This window comes from Atta cephalotes (genome assembly GCF_000143395.1).
Source record: "Atta cephalotes unplaced genomic scaffold scaffold00026, whole genome shotgun sequence".
Taxonomy (NCBI): Eukaryota; Metazoa; Arthropoda; class Insecta; order Hymenoptera; family Formicidae; genus Atta; species Atta cephalotes.
The window spans coordinates 855,609-869,763 of NW_012130090.1; the positions used below are offsets into that span (position 1 = coordinate 855,609).

General features: G+C 30.6%; 1 protein-coding gene across 1 annotated transcript; it reads right to left on the bottom strand.

The window, feature by feature from the left end:
* Positions 1–8,917: 8,917 nt before the first annotated feature.
* On the bottom strand, positions 8,918–11,089 carry LOC105620396 (alpha-tocopherol transfer protein-like). The gene is made up of 3 exons (XM_012201894.1): positions 10,806–11,089; positions 10,306–10,669; positions 8,918–9,175 (listed from the first exon to the last, which is right to left on the bottom strand). Exons 1-3 carry the CDS (start codon positions 11,087–11,089, stop codon positions 8,918–8,920), a joined length of 906 nt encoding a protein of 301 aa, XP_012057284.1.
* Positions 11,090–14,155: the final 3,066 nt, after the last annotated feature.

The following is a 14,155-nucleotide window of genomic DNA, read 5'->3' on the forward strand; positions in this document are numbered from 1 at the left end:
TATATATATATATATATATATATATATATATATATATATACATATATATATATATATATGGTATATCACGCAAGCTTCCTCTACGCATTCTAATAAAAATATTAGTACCCTTTTAAATCACTGTTCAGCACCAAACTTTCTCTTTAGCAAACTTGTATTTATACAATAAATACATTTCTATTCTCTGTACTTTCATTAAAATGATCTAACATTGTGCTTATAATCACAAATAGTTCTATTATGGTCATTATAGCGGTATGACATCGTGTTTTGACAAAGAAGCATGCATTATACTAGAATAGCGATTTCTGTCGCACTAATGGTATTATGCGCAATTGGTCATCAACAATATACATTGATGTCAAGGAAGCTCGTGCGAGAAAAAGAATTATTATATTTTAATATTTCCCTTGTAAAATGCGATGTAATTGCTTCTTTTGTCTAATTATGTCTTTATGAAATTCGGTTCTTGTTTTATTCATAGCGCAATGTAGAATTCACAATTAACTTGTCGATCAAAGTCGCGCCGTAATTTTTACTCACATAAAGTACAATATCATAATTTCAGTGCGTTAATCACTACTCCAAAATCACGAGAAATGATGTATAAGCTTAAATCCGCTGTTTTTTAGTCAGAAAAACATATTTTTTTTTCCTAGGAAGCAAAAACAAATTTATTCAAAGTACTTGCCCTCGCTAACTATACATTTTTTCCATCTTTCGGGCAATTTGTGTATACGGCAAAAAAATTCCTCATCTTTCGAGGCAAACCACTCATTAAGCTATTTTTGGACATCTTTGTAAGAATCGAACTGCCGCTCAGCGAGCGGCCCATCGATGAAAACAGGTGATAGTCAGAAGGTGCCAGGTCTGATGAGTAAGCGGGTGAGTATGGGGTAGCTTCCCAGTTGAGTGTCTCCAAGTAGTTTTGGACTATTGTTGACGTGTGCGATGGTGCATTGTCGTGGAGGGAAATCAGCTTGTCACGTCTTTTGCGATAATGCGGCCTTTTTTCACGCAGAGCACGGTGCAATTTGATCAATTATTGGTGATAGCGGTGAACATTAACAATTTCACCAGGTTTTAACAGTTTGTAGTAGATGACCTCCTGATCCCACTAAACGCATCATCTTCCGTCCGAAGCGATTTGGTCTTGAGGAAGATGTTGATGGTTAGGCGGGATCAACCCAAGATTTCTTGCGTTAGGATTCTGAAAATAGATCCACTTTTCATCGCCTGTCACAATCCGATGCAGGAACGACTTTCTTTTTTGTCTGGCAAGCAGAATTTGGCATGTGTTTTGGCGTCACTCCATCTGCCTATTGTTCAGTTCATGCGGCACCCATTTTCTGATCTTTTGAACCTTCCCCATGGCATGTAGCCGCATGGAAATGGCTGCTTGAGAAACACTCAATTGCTCGGCAAGCATTTTTTGCGATTGGGTATCGTCCTCGTTCAAAAGAGCCTGCAATTGACCTCAACCTTCCTAGGCCGATTTTCACGCTTCTTGTCAAACTCACTCAGGTCAAAATTGCCGTCATTGAACCGGCGAAACCAATCTCTGCACGTTGTTTCCGATAAAGCATTGTCGCCATAAGCCTCCACAAGCATTTGATGCGATTCGGCAGCTGATTTCTTCAAATTGAAACAGAAAAGCAAAGCTTCCCGCATATGTTTTTTTTTAAGCAAAAAACTAGACATGATTACGAAAGAAAAAATGTATGTTGTTGTATGAAATTGCTGATGATGTGCACTGGTTAATGTTGACAGATGTCAAACACATATTAGGTGTACAACTTTGCTTCCGCCGTTTTTTTTCCGAAATTCGAGGCTTTATTGTAAAAAACTGGTTATACATTTATGATTCAAAGTATTGTCCATCGCTGGCCATTACTTTCTCCTATCTTTCGGGTAGCGTACGAATCCCGCGTCGAAAAAACTGGTCATCTTTTGAGGCTATCCACGAATCGATCCAATTTTTTACTTCTTCATAAGACCGGAAGTGTTGGTCAACCAGGCCGTATGCCATTGATCGAAACAAGTGATAGTCAGAGGGACCAATGTTTGGAAAATACGGCGGGTGGGGTAGGACTTCCCATTTCAACGTTTCCAAGTATGTCTTGACCACTTTCGCAACATGGGGTCGAGCATTGTCATGCTGCAAAATCACTTTATCGTGTCTCTCGTTGTATTGCGGCCGTTTGTCTTTCAATGCTCGGCTCAAACGCATCAATTGCGTTCGATACCGATTGCCTGTAATTGTTTTAGTCGGTTTTAACAGTTCATAATATACTACACCGAGCTGGTCCCATCAAATACAGAGCATGACCTTGGACGTCAAAATCACCTTTCTTGAAGCGTTGAAACCACTCACGACACGTTCTTTTACTAATTGCCTCACCATAAGTATTTGAGAGCATTCGATGAGCCGCAGATTTCTTCATATTGAAGCAAAAAATTAAAACCTCCCGCAAATGACGAGAATTTGGCTCGTAAACTGACATTTTCAATCGAGAATAACTTTATGATGCAGACACAAATCGACACAAATGTTTCTATGGGGTTATGTTGACAGATGCCCAAGTTTATTGTATGACGTCTATGATCTATTTATTTCGACCACCACTTACCGCTAAAGCCATCTATAGGAAAACGGCGGAAACAAAGTTGTACACCTAATAAAAAAAAGTGTGTTGCGTGCTTAGGGTAGCTTTGTACGCTCACTAATGTCACCTATAAGCAAACAGCGGATTTAAGCTTATACACCTGGTAAACAATTGTCGCGCTGCGCCGGGCACATAAACGAATGACATGCGACATGTACCTTCTTTACTCACCACCATAACATTGATCGTCGATTTCACCGACGAGATTTCACGGGCGAAATGTTTGGAGCAAAGTGTGGAGCACTTAATTTTCGATCGCAGAAACGATTAACATTGGGATTGAAACTGCGTGGCGCTTTGTGTGCGACAGCGTCACGCCAATGAAGACTATGTTTGACGCGCATTCCCCACAAAAATCATCAATCACTAGAGACGCCTCAGTGGACGGCGGTAATTAAATATGCACAGTTCACTAAATTGTTCAAACTAAGTCATTATGATCATAAAACATTCTCTTGGTGATTGTAGACTGTTCCTTCTATCATAATATCATTTCCTCCAAATTAAATCTTAAGTTTTCGAGAACAGTCTAGAAATACGTGAGTATAAATAAGAATAATCCCTCATAGCTCAAGTCGAGAAGTTTGATAGTGTGAGTAAGCCATAATCTTGCAAATCGGTGTACTATTCCGCCGAGATTTTGATAAGTGTTCACTCACATTCGGGCTCGAATTCTTGCCGCGAAATCTGAAAATGCGAAACTCAGAGATACGCGTTAAAATGAAATTCTTACGAAGTTGCTTGCTTTGAATACGGAGTTTCAATTAATCTTCAAATTGTGATTTATTACAACATTTTGTACAATAACTATAATTATAATTATGAAATCGAAATAAAGAATTGTTCGTGTGTATTAAACTACTTGCGTGTAAATATTGCGTCTTAATCTGCTACAGCAATAATTTACAGTTCTCCTATTGAATGATTATTGATCCCATTAATTAAATTATTTATAATAATCACTACAGCACACTATTTTTAATAGTTATATATTATAAATGATTATTAGCTTTCAATAGTTGATTATCCACAATAATGATAAAGATATAAGTACTGAATATTTAACAATATTTTGACAATATTTACTGACCAGATATATCACATTATATATCTATAAACATTCAGGATTTGGGGATCATCGAAAAAGCAGTTCTCATACGATCGCAGAGCTCAAGCAACACTATAGATGAGATACAGCTTTGGATAGGTGATAGCTAGAGAGCATTATGAAATTAGATTTCGATTTTAGGAGGAAATTTTTTTTTTATTATAATTTTGTCGTATATATTCTGGAATATAATGCTAAACAATATTTCTTTTAACAGTAAGACTGAATTAATTAATTTTTTCAATAATAATCTGAATAAATACAAAAATTGAAAGCAACTCTCGAGATGTCAAAAATACAAACAAAGAAAAAGGCTAATGAGAGTTTTATCGCGATAAATCGTGCGAAAAAGAGATTTATTGAAATTTGATAAGATCAGATGTTTCGGCTTCCAATCGAACCATCTTCAATGTATCTAATTATTACACAAAGTGAAATCTTACTGGCTAGAGAGAGTGACAACTCCAATCTACTTCCATTCATTATGGCACTATTGATTGGCAAAACAAATGATAACAAATCAAAGATGAATTCTATATTAAAAATCAAATCGTTATCTTAGTATGAAATACAAAAAAATGAAAAAAGACATTGTCATGGGAGCTTCTCTTGACAGAACTTCGGAGATCTCCTTTAACTCATTTCATCCTCGTCTACAATTTACGATGGAGATAGGGAGCATAAACTTATAAGATAGATGGAGCATTCATACGAGAGAAGCTGAAGACAACATTGAAGGAACATTGAAGGACAGCTCTACTCCAGACATAGTTTCTTTCTTTTACAGTGAGGACGTCAATCATCTTAATCATAAGGCCATAACTCTCGAATGTTTATCTTCGTTGTTCTCGACCACTTCTCAGCTTGCTGCGGCGACCAATCAATTCACTAGAAAAGAAGAGAACTATTCCGCGATTATTTCTTTCTCTTTCTATCAAGTCTTCAGCTTCTTTCTATGAATGTTCCGTTTATCTTATAAATCTATGGGTGGGAGTGAGTTAAATTTCTTAGACGTTATTTTTATCAAGAATAATTCTTGAATATGATTGGTTCCATAAATCTACTTTTTCTGAGAGGTATTTGACTTTCCTTTCCCAGCATTCTTTTTCACAAAAAAGAGACATCATCATTGGAATAGTTGATAAAGCATTTTTTGTTATCAATTCCAAAATATCATAAAAAGAATTTGATTTTTGTCATAAAGACACTTTTAAACAATGATTATCTGGTTGATTTCATTTTCAATACAATAAATGAATGTCTTAAATCATTAGTACATAACAAAACGTTAAAGTAGTGTATTGCGATGGAAATTCTCATTGAAGATGTTAAGAAATCGAAGTTTTTGATCCTTTTTGTGTCGAAGATTTCAGGCAAATTTAAAAATATCATAAAGGACTTCAATGTGAATTTAGTTTTAATAAGCTTAATTTTTTTATCAAAACGCATAAGGATTTTTTATCTAACTTGACAAAAAATAACATTATATATAAAATTAATTGCAAGAATTGCTTTCTACGTCGGCCAGACAAAGCGGACGTTAAAAACGAGAATCGCGGAACACCGAAGTGATATTCGTAAAAATAATAGTAATTATTCTGTCATCACGGAGCATAGATTGGAGCACAGCCATGATTTCGATTGGGAAATACGGAGATTGTTGACAGTGAGCGTTTTTTATATAGGCGATGTATTTTTATTTTTGAAATGTTACATATTCAGTTACAAAAAAAATATTGTAGTTTAAATTTACAATCCGATTCATGCATATATTTCTATTCTTAACAATTTACAATAATTTTGAACTACGGGTTGTTTTAGGTTTATTTCTTCTGTAAATAATTTCTTAATCACTGCCTTTTTATTGTTTTTATTATCTATACTTATTATCTATACTTATTATCTACTTATAATAAAATGTAAACCGACGCATAGGTTTATATTCTCGCATATTTGTTTATCGTTCTGTTTATATTTTTCACTGTGATCATTCGATTGTTGATCATTGTCTTATTCGATTGTTATATCATAACTTTAAATATAGACATTCAGCGGAATTATTTTTAATTTATTTTAATTATAACGTTTCGTGATTTAATAGGTGAGTGACTTGCTTTTTCATACTTTTTTGTATTTCATACTAAAATAACGATTTGATTTTTGATACAAAATTCATCTTTGATTTGTTATCACTTGTTTTGCCAATCTGATGCCATAATGAATGGAGGTGGATTGAGTTGTCATTCCCTCATCTAGCCATGTAACGTTCCACTTTGTGAGTAATAATCAGATACATTGAAGATGACTCGATTGGAAATCGAAACGTCTAATCTCACTGAATTTCAATAAATCTCTTTCTCGCATGATCTCTTATCGCGATAAAACTTTCATTAGTTCTTTTCTTTCTGTTTGTATTTTTGATAATCTGTTTTGATAATAGTTCTCCCAATAATCTAATACAGTAGCTCTTCTTAATAGTTCGCGAAAAAACGATTGAATAATCAAATAGTTTCATTAATAGTTCATTTCTGTAAGGATTACATCATATACTTAAGGCCAGAATCAAAAACTAAATTACTTCTTCCTAGCGAAGAAGCAAAAACATTATTAAAATGGTGATTTATTACTACAATATTATACTTTACATTATCTCTCTATGAGTTCTTGCCAAACAAACAGAACATTGAAAAGTTGCCGAATTATTCGTTGCAACACTATACACATTACTTAAACTATATTATACATTAAATTATATAAATTTTTATTTATATTTATATTTATATTTCAGTATAACATAAAAACATCAGAACATGAACATCAGAAGGAAATCAAGGAATTCCGAAGTTATGAGGTTTTTTCCGCATCTCTATATATAGCGCACTACACTGTACTGTGCGCTGTTAGCGGTATAACATCCGTCTATGGTCATGAACGTGAAAATAACTTAGAAGGTAATGCGCAATGTCAAAACAGGGATGGAAGGTATTAACTGGAAAAGATCATGTCACGATTGATTAGTTTTTTTGCTGAATGCCGCTATTGTGTCGATTCAACATCAATTTGATGAGTCATTTTTCATTGGAGTAAGAACGTTTACGATTACTTCATAAGAATAAAAACTTTTTTAACGTAATGTTATATTTATAATTTTATCCCATACTGAACTTTAAAATAATAAAAGAAAATAATAACAGTAAAGCATTTTTATCCACATAATCAATAATAAAATATTGCTACTATGGTAAACTTTAGGATTAAATTATTATTTTAATTACTGTAGAAGAATACAAACATGTATATATAGATAGAATACAATATATGTAATAAAACTTGATAACAAAATCAAATAAATGAGAAGATTAATATAATTAAATTTGTGACTTGTATACTATTATGATATGCATATGTCTAGTATATGCTTATTGCTAATTTAATTTAATCAATAAATTAATCAATAAACTAAAAATAATTACTTCTATCATATTTAACATATTCACGACATTTATAATATGGAATCGTGGAGCATCCAAAACACATTCAAAATTTAGTTTAATGTGCAAATCCATACCTAAGAAATCAACGAATTGAATTAAAAATCAAATATGACTCAAAAACGATTAAACTTGCTCAACTTGACCGTACTACATCCATAAGTAGCAAAGAACATATAGATGATAACTTTGAAGCAATGAATAAATTTATTAGCAAATATTGATGGAGAACGAAATTTTGCAATTGCGAATAACATTAAGATTTCAAAAAATAAATAAAAACAAAAAAGATTATTATTTTGTAATTTGATCATCTATTTCGCCTTGCCCCTCCCCTTGGGGCAAAATTTCTACATCCACAGACAACCAAAATCTGAGTATATTATATTTAATGTTAACAAATATAAATTAATTTTTAAAGACTCTTTAATGATACAAAATGGTTGGATAAAACAGAGCAGTAGGACTCAAGCACGGTAATTCTTGTGTGCAAACCAATATGGTTAACAAAACTTTATTAATAATTAACTCGCTTACATTTTTTGTCTCACTTTTGAGTCATCCTCAGAGAATATGATGTACTTATTTAAATTTAATACTTAAATTTTTTTTTTTATACAAATTAATTCATTTTAGTCACCTCCATCTATTCACGAAAACTATAATATAGAAACGAACTTTAATAATAATCTAAAATGTATTATTCTAAAATTATTAAAAGATAAATTTGTTGAAAGCAAAACGATTTATTATAAAACAATACAAGGTAACTCATTAAAACAAGAATTTACCATATCGCAAACACTTAAATTTTATTAATATACTTAAAACATTAATCGCAAAGAAAAAGAAAAAAGAATGAAAGAAAAACTCTGATGTTAATTATAGTTTAGATGGACATCAAAACCAAAACTGAATCTTTAATAATTTAATCTTGATGTAAAGAAGAATGTACATTGATTGATCAAATTATTAAAATTATTTCTATCTGGACTATAATTAATATCAGAGTTTTTTCTTTCATTCTTTTTTCTTTGCGATTAACGATTTAAGTGCATTAAAAGTTTTTTTTAATTTTAACATAATTGATACTGATTCGCTGAGTGGTCAAGGACTAGTTTTTGACGAAACCTATAGAATTTAAGAGTTTGGGATATGGTAAATTCTTATTTTAGTGAGCTACCTTCTATTGTTTTAATCGTTTTGCTTTCAACAAATTTACCTTTTAATAATTTTAATACATTTTAGATTGTTATTAGAGTTCGTTTTTATATTATAATTTCCGAATAGGTCGAGGTGAAAAGAATTAGTTTGAAAAAAAATTGTACATCATATTGTCTCTGAAGATGACTCAAAAGTGAATCGAAAGCGGGCATGTAAGCGGGTTAATTATTAATAAAGTTGTTTTGTTAACCGTATTAATTTGCACAAGAATTACCGTGCTTGACTCCTACTTCCCTGTTTTATCTAACCATTTTGTTTAATATTAACGTTAATATCGACATAATGTTAACAAGTCTGATAATTTTTTAATTTTAACGTATGTGACAGATTTACTTGTTTTTATTTTCGAAAACAGTGTTGTTATCATATTCTAAAAATAAAACTAAATACATCGCGATGTGTTGCAAAAGATCTGATTATTAATTCAATCAGTCAATCTCGAGCTTCTTAAAACTTCCTTCAACGCCAAATAAATCCGTTGCTGTCTTTGCTTTACCCGGTCGTAACGATTCATTGACGCGATGATTAGATTCATCTTCTTGGAACCAAGCAATGTGATCTTCTAATTTTTTCATTTGCTTATTATGTAGCTCCTGTATAGGACCAGCTTGACCACCTGCTTCATTCGGAAGAACTTCTAGCGGTACGAATTTCGCCAGAGTATCGCTCGTAGTATGCATATGAAACTACAATTTGCTAGTTTAATGATTTTGATGTTTTCTACATTAAATTACGTTTTGCTTCAAGCAATTTTTTCCAAAAAGTTAAATGAATAATATATATGAGGCATTCTCTGTCAAATCGTCTATCTTTTGTCCATTTCAATTTTTAAGATAAAATTTTTTAAAATGGTTCAAATTTTCGTTGAAATGTCTACTTTTCGATGTCATATTTTTTTGTAAATTTTGTGGACCCAAAATAGGGATTAAAAAGAAAAAAGTGACATTGGAAAAATGGGAGCGGCGCACTTGTTAGTAAAGTAGTGGAAAGTTACTAAGACTATTTCTGAACATAGTTCAATTGCACACACCACTCACATCGACCTGTTCCTAGTAATTTTCCATTGCTTCACCAATGAAATTATAATATATTTTAAATTAGTGATATGGGCAATTGATATACACTCAAAAAAATTCAATCAACATGTATTTTCTCGTGCCTAGATTACCCATGACTGAGCTTTCATCCCGTTGGGGACGCTTTTATGAGTCCTTTTGCCTCTTGCCGCGGTCCTAACGCCATTGAGACAAAATTACTACTTAATCTATTGTTTTTACCTTAGCAAGAAAATTAGTACACACGCACGCGCGTACATAGGGATAAGACCTTCGCTATGTGAATAAATCATCTGTCCGGATTATTTATTGTCAAGAAACGTGCAAAATATGATGTAGGTAATGCTAAGCATGGGAAAATGCATGTCGATAGAATTTTTTTAATATCACTTTTTATTCAAGTCGCTATTTTGGGTTCATTATTTTGAATTTACAAGAAAGCCATACGGTATCGAAAAGTAGATATTTTAACGAAAATTTTATCTCAAAAATTGAAATAAGGATAACTGATTTGACAGAGAATGCTTCATATGTATATTATAGACATTGCAGAAAAGTAAAATATGATAGTTATTTCTTATGTTCTGTTTCTATCAATATAGATTAAATTAAATTTTGGTTTAACTCTTTTTTAATCTTTTTTTAATTCTAAAATTTAGAAAAAATAAGCAATTTGTATATCATAGAAAGGAATTTGATTTTTCACTTTCTCATTTTTAATACATAATATTGAAGAACAATTGAATATATCATAATCTTACCATATCCAAGAGCTGTTTTTTCATGAAAGGTCTCATCATATTCAAAATGACATCTACTACTGGTGAAGCATTCATGAAATGCATGCCTTTTAATCTGACAGGCAATCCTTCTTGCAAATAATAAAGAAATTTCTTTAGGCCCATAGGGCTTAAACGGCCGACATGTCCGAAAGAAATGTTTTTCATATCGATTAATAATATATGGCCATTGCAAGTGCCTTCCGTATAGAGCCATAGATCGAGTACCATATTAAATAATTTCATTACATCATTGTAAACAAAATGCGATGGTTCAATATCTAGAAGTCTTCCATAAAGGATTTTATAGCCTTCGCTAGTAGTTCCTTCCAAAATTTGGTCTGTTCTGTCGGTAATAAAATAATTACTACTTGTACACGAAATTTCTTTGCGTGAAATATTGCTACATCTTTTGTCACAAGGAACGCATCGAAAGTAACGAATTAAGAAATGATAAAAGAAAAAATCATAATTATACTTACACCGTTTCAGTTGCTTTTTTGAACTCTTTGTTATTAATAGGATCTCGATTAGAGAAAAACTCAGGTACGTGAGTCCTGACTGTGAAAAAGGTGTCGATAGTAGTTTTCGTCGGTTCGAGTCGATAATAATTACTATGCAAGAATAATGCTAATTCGCTGTCTGATATTTTGGGCAGATGAGGTTGCTTTTCGCACCATTCTCTCAATATTTGTATATCTGACTCTTTTAATTCGGAATTTTTCTTCAGTTCTTCCTCGAACGATATTAATTTTATTGAAGTCATTGTTCACTTTAAATTTAAACGCCTATAGAAAAAGATCTTACATTAATAATTTTAACAAAATTCATCAACTACATTATATCGTAGCAAAGCTAAAAGTACTCACGTTGAATGTAATAAAAAAATTATTTGAATGCTTATTAATATTGGATTAACAAATGAGATCATTTGATTTTGTTAGCTAAAAATATTGTATATACAATATTTTTTGTTAAAAATGATTGAAATTTAAATTGAAAAAAAGGGGTTTAAAGCTTGAAATCTTTATTTTCAGAAGATTTCTATAATTTTTGAGTTTACGTGAATTTTATCATTTTTATAATTTACAAAGGAAAAAAAGGAAATTTTTCTTCTCACTTTCTAGGTCTTTCAGGTACCAAAAAAATTTGTGAAAATTTTCGATTATCAATCATATAAACTTGAAGTTTTCCCTACAATTTTGTTTTTTTTTAATGTTCCTATGATTTTTTATTTTTGCGTTATTCATAGATTAAATAAAAAAGTATTCTGACTTTAATTGCTTACAAGTCCGTTAAAAATCATTATATCGCAATTAAAAAACAAATTTTTAAAGATGATTCTATGCTCTATCAAATGGTATAATTGCTAATTTTTTTTTTAAATAGAATATATAAATTATTTCATTCCACTTTAAAAAACAAAATTAACTTATTTATCAACTCAATATTTTATAAGCTTAGTATTAATAAACTTATTTTGCATAAAATACAATTATCAGATAATAAAAAATAATTATATTAAAGTATATAATTAATAAATTATATTATATATATTATAAATGTGCGCTATATTATAATACAAACTACATATGTATTTCAATGAATTCCATTTACCTTGGATATATATGACTATTTATGTGGAAAGATTCTGCTTAGTAAATTGGTTCGATGTCTTGAAAAATACTGAGTGAGATTTGCAGTCACATATAATATATTTTTTAAGCTACACACAGCAAGCCGACAGCAAAGCGGCAATGTAGTGTATTGCGTGTCAACGGAGTACATTGTAACGTCTCATTTTCATGATGAATAGGAAATGTACGCTGAAATTATATTTTATAGACGCAATACATAGTTTTCGCAATCAGCAAAAATGAGACATGCAATTTGGCACGAATGTCTAGTATGCGAATTTATTACGAGCATTTCTAGACATTACGCGTAATAAAAATTAAATAACAAATAAATAAATAAATAAAATAGTCTAACGTACAGCTGATATAAAATAAACAAATTGTAAGGAAGTTGTTTATTATTGTAATCTCAATTATTATGCCAATGTAAATCAGAAATTTTTTATTACATATATTCATAATTAATTGTCAAATACTTATATAGAAATCTACATTTATTGAACATTAAGAAATGAATTAAAATAATAATTCATATAAAAACAAAGCTTCTAAAATATTGATTTTACACAAACAAACATTATATAAATCTACATTTAGATTATCTAACTCTGTTATATAGACACGTGACTACACGCATTTTTAAAAGCATTTGTACAAAAGAGAACTCATATTTTCACAAATCTGTTAAACTTGTTAGAGTGACTATAAGAAAAAAGAATGCCATGTGGAAATAGTATTTATCATTGGCGTGCAGAAAATTACGTTTTGCTAATAAACAATAAGATATATTGAAAAAAAGAGTCTAATTATAGCTACCAAATGTTAGGTAAAATAATTTTAACCAAACAAATTCAGGTAATATAAAATAATTTTACCTTTAAAAATATTTAGTATTACTAAATGATATTAACAACAACGACAGTTATTAAATATTCATAAAGATAAAATTATTTGGTTGAAATTATTATCTGAACATTTTTGGTTGAAATTATTTCACTTTAAATTCAATGATTATAACCAGATTTTTTTTAATATTTAGATAAACTTAAAAATGCATTGTCAATTTATGATATATTTAGAACTTAGTCGGTACGACTTATAATTGCAACTAAACACGATTGTTTTTAACAAATAACACAGGTCTGCATGATTTTGTTAATTGAGGTTTAACAATGTTTTCTTACATAATTTTTTGCGTTGAGTTTGCTGAGGCTGCAGAATTGCTTTATTTAGTCAAGCGAGATATCTTAACCTAAAACTGCCAAAAAAACCATTTTCAACCATATTTAAAATTAAATTAAAAATTGAGAAAATTTTTCATAAATCAGTGTAAAAGCAATTAACTTAATTGGTTGGAGAGTTATCCACCTTGCCTTCATTGGTCGGGAAGTCTATTTTGCTTAGAGATTAGGCCTACGAAATACAATTTATCGAACTTCGAATATATTTCCGGAAGAAAAAATTGCTTTGAGATAGTTTAAAATGGATTTTAAAAGGACCGTATAGTAGTAAATGATACCGATTGATTTGACAAAAAAATTTTTTCAATTTTTTAATTTAATTTTACATATAGTTAAAAACAGCTTTTTTAGCAGTTTTAGATCAAGACATCTCGAAATCTTGATGTGATAGAATCATTTTGCAATTCTGCAGTCGATTTTGGATTTAGCGCATAAAATTACGTAAGAAGATATTGTTAAATCCTAATCAAGCTTTTAGCACCTTTAATTTTGCAGGCCTGTATAATTATAAATCGTACAGAATAGTTTACAGAATAGTTGCAAATACGTTAATTATATTTATTATAGCAATAGATAACAATAAGATAATTAAGAAATATTTGTTATTATACTACACAATGTACACAGTGATGTGCTTACAACTATCATTTATATAATATACATAATTATTTCTTGAGAATTTAAGCTTTTAATTATTTAATATATGCTATACAGTATAAAGATTATGCGTTTCGCGGTTTCCTCTGTGTCCAGATTCATTCTTGGAATGCCAATCTAATGGCATAGCCAAAAATCTACTCTTAGTTCATAATATTATCTGCAATAGTTTATTATTAAGGATAAACTTAGAGCATATATTAATGGAGTGAGTATCGCCTATGTTTTACATAGTGAACTGGCGAACCGGCAAGTAAGACAAAGAAGAAGATATAATGATCTTTCTCTCTCTCTCTC

Coding starts and splice junctions, on each gene's coding strand:
- LOC105620396 (XM_012201894.1), bottom strand. CDS start 11,089: ATGACTTCAATAAAATTAATATCGTTCGAGGAAGAACTGAAGAAAAAT. Junction 10,670..10,805: donor AAAAAAGCAACTGAAACGGT/GTAAGTATAATT, acceptor TATTACCGACAG/AACAGACCAAATTTTGGAAG. Junction 9,176..10,305: donor AAAAACAGCTCTTGGATATG/GTAAGATTATGA, acceptor AGCAAATTGTAG/TTTCATATGCATACTACGAG.